The sequence below is a fragment of the Lolium perenne genome, chromosome 5 (assembly GCF_019359855.2).
Source record: "Lolium perenne isolate Kyuss_39 chromosome 5, Kyuss_2.0, whole genome shotgun sequence".
Classification (NCBI taxonomy): domain Eukaryota; kingdom Viridiplantae; phylum Streptophyta; class Magnoliopsida; order Poales; family Poaceae; genus Lolium; species Lolium perenne.
In genome coordinates this window covers 119,176,728-119,187,076 of record NC_067248.2, presented here as the reverse complement: position 1 = coordinate 119,187,076, position 10,349 = coordinate 119,176,728, and the positions used below count along the sequence as shown (strand labels likewise).

Below are 10,349 nucleotides of genomic sequence, written 5' to 3'. Positions count from 1 at the left end.
CTCCCAGGTACATTTCCAAAAACTTTTTTTTTTGCAAACATATTTGTAAAACAAAACTTCCCTTTAATGCCACGTACCGCCATTCCCATGTCCATAACCGCGGACACGGCTATTCGAATAGATTTACACTCTGCAGAGGTTGTACACTTTCCCCACAAGATCCGAATACTCATCGTGTGGGCATCATCCCTGCATAATAACATATGCCACGACAAGTACCCGATCGTAGTTTTTCGCCTGCTCGCCTTAGCCTAGGACATGCCGCCTAGAGTTGTACCTCCCAACACCAGAGTCCGAGGGGTCGTTTACCCAGGAGTAGCAAATTCCCCGACCAACTCGACCCTCCGGAATGCCGCGACCAACTGCGGGGCATTATTCAATGGGAGCTCATAGGTTGTACCCCGCGTACCTGAAAAGGCAAATGGGTTGCGTCCCTTCTCATGGGAAGAACCCCGGTCGAAGCGTCCATGGTCGGACTGCCACTACATTTGCAGGACCCAAACTAAGGCGAGACAAACTACTACACTACGCCCCGTCCCACTAAAGGGTAATGTGGTTGTACTGGCTAGGTCCGGTTTCGTACTATGGTCACCAAGGTTTTTCGAGAAACAATTTTTCATCTCCATTTGCATCCAGCAATATATTTCATAAACCTTCTTGTTTTTCACAAAACCACACTTGGGCAGGGCAACCCCATTCCAAGGTTTTCCAGAAAACCTTTTTTGCTTAAAAACAATTTTCACAAATATTTTTCAAGGGCTCCCAACCTATAGTCCAATTTCCTTTTTAAAAGAGGCGACGAGTGCGATGAGGTGGTAAGCACCATATCACTAATGGAGGTGTGATCAGTAGGTACCAATGAGGGCTGCACCCTACGGGTGGATTAATAAAACTCCGGGTGGCGTTAACCACCAACATAATAAATAAAAGATATGCACTTTATAAAACCTGCAATCATGCAAGAGCAAGATATATAGGATCAGAGATGCATCAAGAGGTGGCTTGCCTTGATCAGCAAAGTGCCCCTGGTCTTCCTCTTCAAATCCTCCAAATTCACCTCCTCCTTTATTTCCGGCGGCGTTCGAATCTAGCGTCGCAAAATAAAAATAAAAAAAGAAACAAGCACACACCGAATCAACAAACCATTCCAGAATAGTGCACACAAAAATTTGGAAAAATCACAGTATGTAAAGGTTTACAAATGCAAGCTACTGAAAGTGGTTTCACTAATTTATGATTTTTAAAACAAAAGATATGATTTTTACAATTCCAGAAATGACTTAAGAACCATTTAAATTGTATAAATCTTTCTGTGAGTCACAAAAATACATTCAGCATACCTACTGAAAGCTAACAAAATTTATAACACACTTGCACATGAATCACTTGCAAATAATTTTTTGAATAATTTAGACAATTTAAATGAGACAGAAACCAGATCACACAATTAGCTAGCCACACCAGTATCAGAGCATCACCAACCAAAACCAAACATACCCCTGGATAGCTAATGTTAAATGTGATCCAACCCCACTGGTTTGGCATTTTTCTGATTTGTAAAATAATTTACAAAAATCAAATACTGAAAAGGTATACTGTTTCAGTAATAAAATTCCCAGAATTAAAATAACACTCTTAAAAATATTTCCTTTTGCACAAATGTACTCTAACATTATATGTTGCAGTAGCCCTTTGGTTTGCTCCAAAATCATTTGTAGTTTTCAAATTAAAAATCACAGAATATCTCTCTGGTTGATATTTAATTTGTGAACCAAACAATAACCAGAAAGCTTCTGCAAGTGGGACCAGTGTCAAAAGAAAGTTACTCACATCTGCAGCACAACATAATTGACCTCATGCAAAAAGGGTCTATACACAACTCATAATATTTAATATGGCCATACTGCAACATTCTAGTACTAGATTTATCTACACAGATCTACACCCAAACATCACATGCATGCATTTGTTTGTGGTTAAGAATTTATTCACGAGCTAACAGCAACTTGAATTGTCAAATTTGGATCATCGAGGAATTTACAGAATTTGAAAACCTACAGGTCTGCTTACTGGAGGGAAGTTCAGAGTTTAAATCTTTAAACGGAAATGGGCCAGAAGTGAAGGAACGGCCCAGCTGGGCTCGATGGCTAGCCCAGCAGTGGCGAGGACGCGCGGGAGCCGGCAGTTTAAACTGCCGAGACGTGGCTGGCCAAGTCGATGCGTGGGCCAGCGGGCTGCTGGCCATGCATGCATCGGGCCTGCATGCGGCCGAGGGATCAGGATCCAACGATCCTGGCCCGTTTCTTCTGCGACGAACGACGGACGGCGGCGCTGTCACGATTCAACGACGGAGAGAGGGGGAGAAGCTCACCGTGGGGCTTGCCGGAGATGCAGGGGCGGCGTGGAGACTCGGAGCTAGGTACGGCTCGGCCGGTGTCGCGCGCGAGCGGGTGCTGCCTCCAGGGCGTCAGCACGAACTGTGCGCCGCGTCGAGGATGGCGACAGCCGCGATGGACTCAGCAGCGGCGACGTCCAGGGTGCTCACCGGAGGGGTCGGGGATGAAGGGAATCGTCGCCGAAGGTGCGGAAGAGCTTCCTCTGTGCAGGGGGCCTCGCAGAAACTGCATGCACGCCGGAGTTCAGGGCGGCGACGGTGACAGCCGTGTCGGTGTGAAGTTGATGGCGTCGGCGTCAGGAGCTCCGCTGTCCAGAGAAAAGGGCGCGTTAAAAGGGAAGTGAGGGGCGCGTCCAGGGAGGTAAAGAGGAGAGTCGGAGAGGGGCAGCAGCGACAGCAACCTTCACCGTGCTGTGGCAGCTACCGACGGCATCGGGCAAGGACACGAGCGGCAGGGAGAAGCTGGGCCTCCTCACGCTCGGTCGTGCGAGAGCTGGGGGTGCTTCGCTGGTCTGTGGTGAAAGGAGGAAGGAATAGAGGGCCAGTGCCCTTTTTATCTCGGCTGCGCAGCGCACCGTGCACCGTGGTCGGCATGGGAGAAAGAGAGGCGGCAGCCCGCCATTGGATGAAAGGGGCGGTGGCGCTGCGCGTCTGTGCCGTGACGGGGGTTCTTGGAGTGATGCTAGTGTCGCGGTGCCACGAGAGGGTCACGAGGAGGAGAGGTTGCATCCATCTGCGACGTGTTCGACGGAATGCTGGCGGCGAGCGGGGCCGCGTGCGGTGCCAGGAGGAAACGGACAGCAGCAGTCCTCTTTGCAGCTGCGCTGAGGCTCCCTCTCCTGCTCACTGCAAGCGTCGAAGGGCACCAGGAACGACCATGGGGTTGCCACCGTGGCCGTGCCAATGGCGACGTGCATGGTGACCACCGGGGGTTGGCATGGTGTGGTCAGAGGTTTGGGTGTGAAAAAGGGGGCGTGTCTGGAGAGAGAGGGGAGCGTCGGGAGGCGTCCACGCTGCTGCCAAGGGCGCACGAGCTGTAGCACATGTGAGAGGGAGGGGTGCATGTCTCCCGTGTGCTTCCAAAGAGAGGAGGGGACAATGGAGAGGCTAGGAGCTAGAGCTAGGGAGAGAGTGCATGCGTGAGAGAGGGCAGCAAGATGAGAGAGAGGGGATGATTTTTGGCTGGATACGGTTGGACTCATATCCATGGTTTGCATGCATATGCACATGGCCCGGCCATTTTCTCCTCTCAATCTCTCTCTTACTCAACTCGATGGAAAAAGAAAAAAAACAAGCATGCTCACATGTGCTGTGGTGAGGGGAGAGAGGGAAAATAAGAGAGAGAAATAATTGTTGACAAGAAAAGAGAGAATAGGAGGGAGGGACAAAATAGTTAGTGAAATGTCTATGTGACCAATTCTTGCGCAATGCCGATTTTTTTGATTTATGTCACAACCCACCTCATGAGCTATAGGTCAAGACCAAGATAAATATGGGATAAGATCTTTAGCACAAGGCTTGGAAATTTTTCGGAATAAAATTTGGAGAAAGGAAGAGAAAGATTTGGTGGAGGGAAATTGGAGGAAATCATGATCATAGAAGATCATGATCACATGCAAGGTAGATCACATGATCTAGGGTTTTCCAAGGGTTTCTTATTTGAATCCAAAAATAAGAAGAAGATCAATGCACAAAAGGTTTTTTTTTTTTAGGGTTTTAGAGAATTTCATTTTAAGTGGGGATTTCCCAAAAAGCAATCATACACACACTCAAACATGGCAAAATAAAACCAACGTGCATGCATGAAACGAAAACAGAAAAGTTTTTCTTGGCCCTAAATTTTGCATTCTAAATTTTTTTAAATAAATGCACAAAAGTTGGGTTGTTACAAACCTTCCCCCCTTAAAATGAATCTCGTCCTCGAGATTCGGTGGCTAGGAACTGAAGAGTGCGGGGAAATCCCTCCGAAGTTGATCTTCTCGTTCCCAGGAGGCTTCCTCCTCTGAGTGGTTACTCCACTGGACCTTACAAAATTTAATCTTCCTCCTTCTGGTGAGACGAACAACTTCTTCCAGAATCCGAAGGGGTACTTCACGATAGGTCAAGTCGGTGTTGAGGTCAAGGGTGCGATAATCGATGTTCTTGAATGCCTCAGGCTTGTCGGGCACTTGGAGGCATCGTCGAAGTAGAGAGATATGGAACACATCGTGGAAATCCGCTAACTCAGCAGGCAGTTCCAGTTGATAAGATACTTCACCTCGACGAGCGAGAACTTTGAAGGGCCCAATATATCTAGGGGCAAGCTTCCCTTTGACATGAAATCTCTGCATTCCCTTAAGTGGAGTGACGCGAAGATAGGCATGATCTCCAACCTTGAAGGTCAACTCGCGACGCTTGGAATCAGCATAACTCTTCTGGCGGGATTGAGCGGCCTTGAGGTGATCACGGATCAGTTGGACTTGTTCTTCAGCTTCACGAAGATGGTCAGGTCGAAAAACTTGACTATCTCTGGTCTCCGACCAGTTGAGAGGGGTTCGGCAACGGCGACCGTATAGGGCTTCAAAGGGGGCCATCTGCAGACTGGCTTGATAGCTATTGTTGTAAGAAAATTCCGCGAAGGGTAGGCAATCTTCCCACTTTGCTCCATAGGCGAGGACGCAAGCACGAAGCATATCTTCAAGAATCTGGTTTACTCTTTCTGTTTGGCCACCGGTCTGCGGGTGATAAGCGGTGCTGAAGGTTAGCTTCGTTCCGAGGGCTTCATGCAGGCTCTTCCAGAATTTCGAGGTGAATTGGGTGCCTCGATCTGACACTATCCTCTTGGGGACTCCGTGGAGACTCACAATACGGGATATATAAAGGTCAGCCAGCCGGGTTCCGGGGAAAGTGGTCTTGACTGGAATGAAATGGGCGACCTTGGTGAGTCGATCGACAATAACCCAGATGGAGTCGTGACCGCGCTGAGATTTAGGCAATCCTGTAATGAAGTCCATTCCGACTTCTTCCCATTTCCATTCGGGAACTTTGAGGGGTTGGAGTAATCCAGCTGGTCGTTGATGCTCAGCCTTCACTCTCTGGCACACGTCGCAACGAGCAATGAAAAACGCTATCTCGCGCTTCATACCGTGCCACCAAAATTTGTTTCTTCAGGTCTTGATACATCTTGGTTCCTCCAGGGTGGATTGAGTAGGGGGTGTCGTGAGCTTCCTTCATGATGAGTTGCTTCAAGTCTACGATATTAGGTACACAGAGGCGTCACTTGTACCACAAAACTCCTTTGGCATTAATGGTGAAGCCAGGAACTTCTTCCCTATCCATCCTACGCTTGATTCCCTCGATACTCTCATGACCCACTTGAGCTTCTTTGATTTGATCGAACAAGGTAGGCTTCAACTCGAGATTTGCCAGAAAACCATGGCTAACGAGCTCGAGGCCGAACTCTTGAAGTTCTTCATACAGCTTGGGTTGAGCAATTTTGATCAGGGCGTTCAATGAACATGGCTCTCGACTAAGGGCATCAGCTACGACATTGGCCTTACCGGGATGATAATGAATACCGAGATCGTAGTCCTTGATAAGCTCCATCCATCTGCTCTGCCTCATATTCAGCTCCCACTGAGTGAAGATGTACTTCAGACTCTTGTGATCGGTGTAGATTTCACAGTGATTTCCCACTAGATAGTGGCGCCAAGTCTTCAGGGCGTGAACTACAGCAGCAAGCTCTAAGTCATGCGTGGGGTAGTTCATCTCGTGCGGTCGAAGTTGTCTTGACAAATAGGCTATCACCTTGCCTTCTTGCATCAGCACACTTCCCAGACCAAGTTTCGAGGCATCGCAGTACACATCAAAATCCTTGGTGATATCAGGCATGGTCAAGACGGGGGCTGTGACTAATCTCTTCTTGAGTTCCTGAAAACTGGCCTCACATTTGTCGGTCCACTCAAACTTCTTGTCCTTCTTCAATAGCTGCGTTAAGGGTCTCGCAATGCTGGAGAATCCCTCAACGAACTTGCGATAATAACCCGCCAATCCTAAAAAGGCACGGACTTCGGTTTGGTTGGTAGGAGCTTTCTTCTCCATGATGGATTGAATCTTGGATGGGTCGACAGACACTCCTCCGGCAGATATGACATGACCTAGGAATCCTACCTCTTTCAGCCAAAATTCACATTTACTAAACTTGGCGTAAAGCTGATGGTCTCTAAGAGTTCTCAAAACAATCCGCAGATGTTCAGCATGCTCTTCTTCATTCTTGGAGTAGATCAGAATATCGTCGATCAAAACCACGACGAACTTGTCGAGGTACTTCATGAACACCTTGTTCATGAGATTCATGAAGTAGGCGGGGGCATTGGTCAGTCCAAAGGACATCACGGTATATTCAAAAAGTCCATACCGCGTGGTGAAGGCAGTCTTGGGAATGTCTGATTCTCGAACCTTGAGTTGATGATAACCCGTTCGGAGATCAATCTTGGAGAAAACTCGGGCGCCATTCATCTGGTCGAACAAATCTTCAATCTTCGGGAGGGGGTATTTGTTTTTGATGGTGACATCATTCAGTTTTCGGTAATCCACGCACAGGCGGATAGTACCGTCCCGCTTATCCACAAAGATAACGGGAGATCCCCAAGGTGATGCGCTCGGGCGAATCAATCCTTTCCTCAACATGTCATCCAACTGCTTCTTCAACTCAACTAATTCCTGCGGGTTCATTCGGTAAGGTCGCTGAGTGATGGGGGCAGTTCCGGGAACTAGCTCGATGATAAACTCGATATCCCGATCAGGGGGCATACCGGGTAGCTCATCGGGAAAGACATCAGGGTACTCACAAACTATGGGTACTTCATGCAGGGCTGGGCTAGCGACACTCTTCTTGCATAATGCCTTAGATGAGGGCATGGTCGCCACGTGCTCAACTACTTCCCCATCCTCAGCAGTCATGGTTATAGCTCGGCGAGCACAGTCTATATGCCCCTTGTACTTCACCATCCAATCCATCCCTAAAATAACTTCCAAGCCTTGCTCACCCAACACGATCAGATCCGCGTGAAAACGCTTTCCCTGAATTTCTATGGGAACCTCCTTGCAAGAACTTTGGGTTTTGCTGGTGGATCCAGGGATTTGGACTAACATAGGTTGCTTCATGGGGGTGGGGGTTAAACCTCCTTTTCTCACAAATGGCTTGGTAACGAAAGAATGCGAGGCTCCGGAATCAAACAGAACAGTTGAGGGTACCGAGTTGACAAGGAACGTACCCAGAACAATATCCGGAGCTTCCTGAGCTTATTCAGCGTTGACATGGTTCAGGTGTCCTCTAGGTGGTCCAGCTGGCCTCACATGGTTTTGGTTCCTGCCAGAAGCAGTGCGATATTTTCCCTGATTTGGCTTGGGCGTATTGGGGCGCTGTCCGGTAGTCACTTTGTTGGGGCACTCATTAGAGTAATGATCCGGGTGTCCGCAGGCGTAGCATCCATTGGGGGGTTTGCGGACAGTGTTGTTCTGGCGGTTGTAGTTGAGATTTTGGTTGAGGTGGTTGGGACGTGGTGCAGGGGGAGAGATCCACTGTTCCTGGGGCGCCGGTCTAGGTGGAGGGAAACTGCGGGGTCGCTGAGTACTGGAGCTGCCCTGCAGCTGCATTGCCTTGCGCTTGCGGTTCTCAAAAGCATTCTTGTGCTTGCTCTCAACCATGATGGAAGCATCCACCAGAGACTCAAGGTCGGGACATGGGACAGCTACCAAGATACTTTGCAGCTCATCGTGCAGACCGTTCAGAAAGCGGTCCTTCTTCTTCTCTTCAGTGTTGGTGTCCTCAGGGGCATACCTAGATAGGGTGGTGAACTTGTGCAGATAATCCACCACAGACATACTTCCTTGCCTAAGGTTCATGAACTTGTCCTTCATGAGCTTGATCAGTCCAGAGGGAATGTGGGTCTTGCGGAACTTGGCCTTGAATTGTTCCCAGTTGATGACGTGTCCTTCAGCTTGAATAGCCTTGACATTTTCCCACCAGGCACGTGCAGGTCCAGAAAGGAAATGAGTGGCGAATAACACCTTCTCATCATTGCCGACTCCGGCGACCTCCAGGTTGTTCTCAATGGTGCGAAGCCAATCATCGGCGTCGAGAGGTTCAGTGCACTTGGCGAAAACAGGAGGGTTGGTGCTCTGGAAATCCTTCAGCTTGGAGTGGGGGTCTCCATTTTCATTCCCGCCATTGTGGTTGTTGGCATTTCTAGTAGCAAGCTGAGCGAGGTGCTGAAGGGTAGCAAGGTTAGCTTGGCGCTCTGCGCGGGCTGCCTCACGGTCTTCCATCATAAGGCGCAGAAGTTGCGCCATGGTTGGGTCCGGAGGTGGAGGGGGGTTTTGGTCTGATCCACTGGTGCTTCCTCTACGGGTGTCACTCATCCTGAAGAAGGGTGGATTCAGATATTAATGGGGAAACAAGGATATGTGCAACCACTTAAAAGGGGAGGGTTTGGTAAAATCATAAGTTTTTAAAATGGAAACAAACAATGCAAAAGTAGGCGAAAACAAAAACATATCATAGCAGGGGTGCCGAAGGCACAAATTAGCATCACACAACAATCACATTCAACCAATCAAGCTCACATGCTTCGAAACCTACAAACAACTATGTGAATTACGCGTGGTACTCGTACCAAGGGACACCTAATATATGAGGGTATTCTATCCGAATTCACGGAGTCCGTCATATCTTCAATACCTCGAGTCTGTGAGTCTGAGTTGCGGAACATCGCCAGATATATAAGTTTGGAAGGGGATGAGATAGTAGAATAAGAACTTTCAAAGTCGCGAGAAATCAGAGAGGTAAGAATTAGAAGTTTTCGAAAGGGTAAGAAATGTAGAAGCTAAACTTCTAGTATTTAGGAAAAAATAGATTTAGTAAATAATTTTACCAAAGTAGTATTTTCCTAACTAACGCCCATGCTAACTAAGGTCTCCTACAGTCAGGATGGCTCTGATACCAGCTCTGTGGGGCCCCGGACTTACCAGTCCAGAACTCCTGTTATGCATACAATTTCACGATCCCAAGATCATTCCATCGTGAATACATAACCGAACTGATACCAGATTACATCATCCATTACAGTACCGAAATAACATTTATACGGAAGTCTTACATCATGGGCCATCAAGGCCGAAGTTCAACAAACAGCAGCGGAATTTATTTGACTTCAACAGCGGTGGAACCCACGTCAGGCCTTTACCCTACAGGCGGCTGACTGGGAGAGCGACCTAGTTCGCGTCTTCGGCGTCGTACTCCTCTTCTTCGTAGTACTCCTCTTCAAAGTCTGGCCAAGTAAATAGCCAGGACAACAATGCCAATGAGTACGTTTGAATGTACTCGCAAACCACCTTAGAGAGAAGTAAAGGATATGCAATATGGCAGTAGCAAGGAACAGGCACTAAACTAGGGCGACAAGGAGCGAGAGGTGGTTCCTCTCGAGAGTTTGACATTTCTATGTTTTTGTTGAAAAACTTTTTGTAAACAATTTTACTTTGCCGACTAATAGGTAAGGAAGACCCATTTTCTTTTTCCGGCCATCGGAATGACCAAAATAATTTCACCTTTCCACCGTACCTCTCAGGTACATCTCCACCAGTCCCACTGGTATTTTTCCGTACCTCCCAGGTACATTTCCAAAAACTTTTTTTTTGCAAACATATTTGTAAAACAAAACTTCCCTTTAATGCCACGTACCGCCATTCCCATGTCCATAACCGCGGACACGGCTATTCGAATAGATTTACACTCTGCAGAGGTTGTACACTTTCCCCACAAGATCCGAATACTCATCGTGTGGGCATCATCCCTGCATAATAACATATGCCACGACAAGTACCCGATCGTAGTTTTTCGCCTGCTCACCTTAGCCTAGGACATGCCACCTAGAGTTGTACCTCCCAACACCAGAGTCCGAGGGGTCGTTTACCC

General features: G+C 48.0%; 1 protein-coding gene across 1 annotated transcript; it reads right to left on the bottom strand.

Moving 5' to 3' along the window:
• Positions 1 to 7,678: 7,678 nt before the first annotated feature.
• LOC139831576 (uncharacterized) lies at positions 7,679 to 8,728 on the bottom strand. The gene has a single exon (XM_071820872.1). It carries the CDS (start codon positions 8,726 to 8,728, stop codon positions 7,679 to 7,681), a length of 1,050 nt encoding a protein of 349 aa, XP_071676973.1.
• Between the last annotated feature and the right edge of the window lie 1,621 nt (positions 8,729 to 10,349).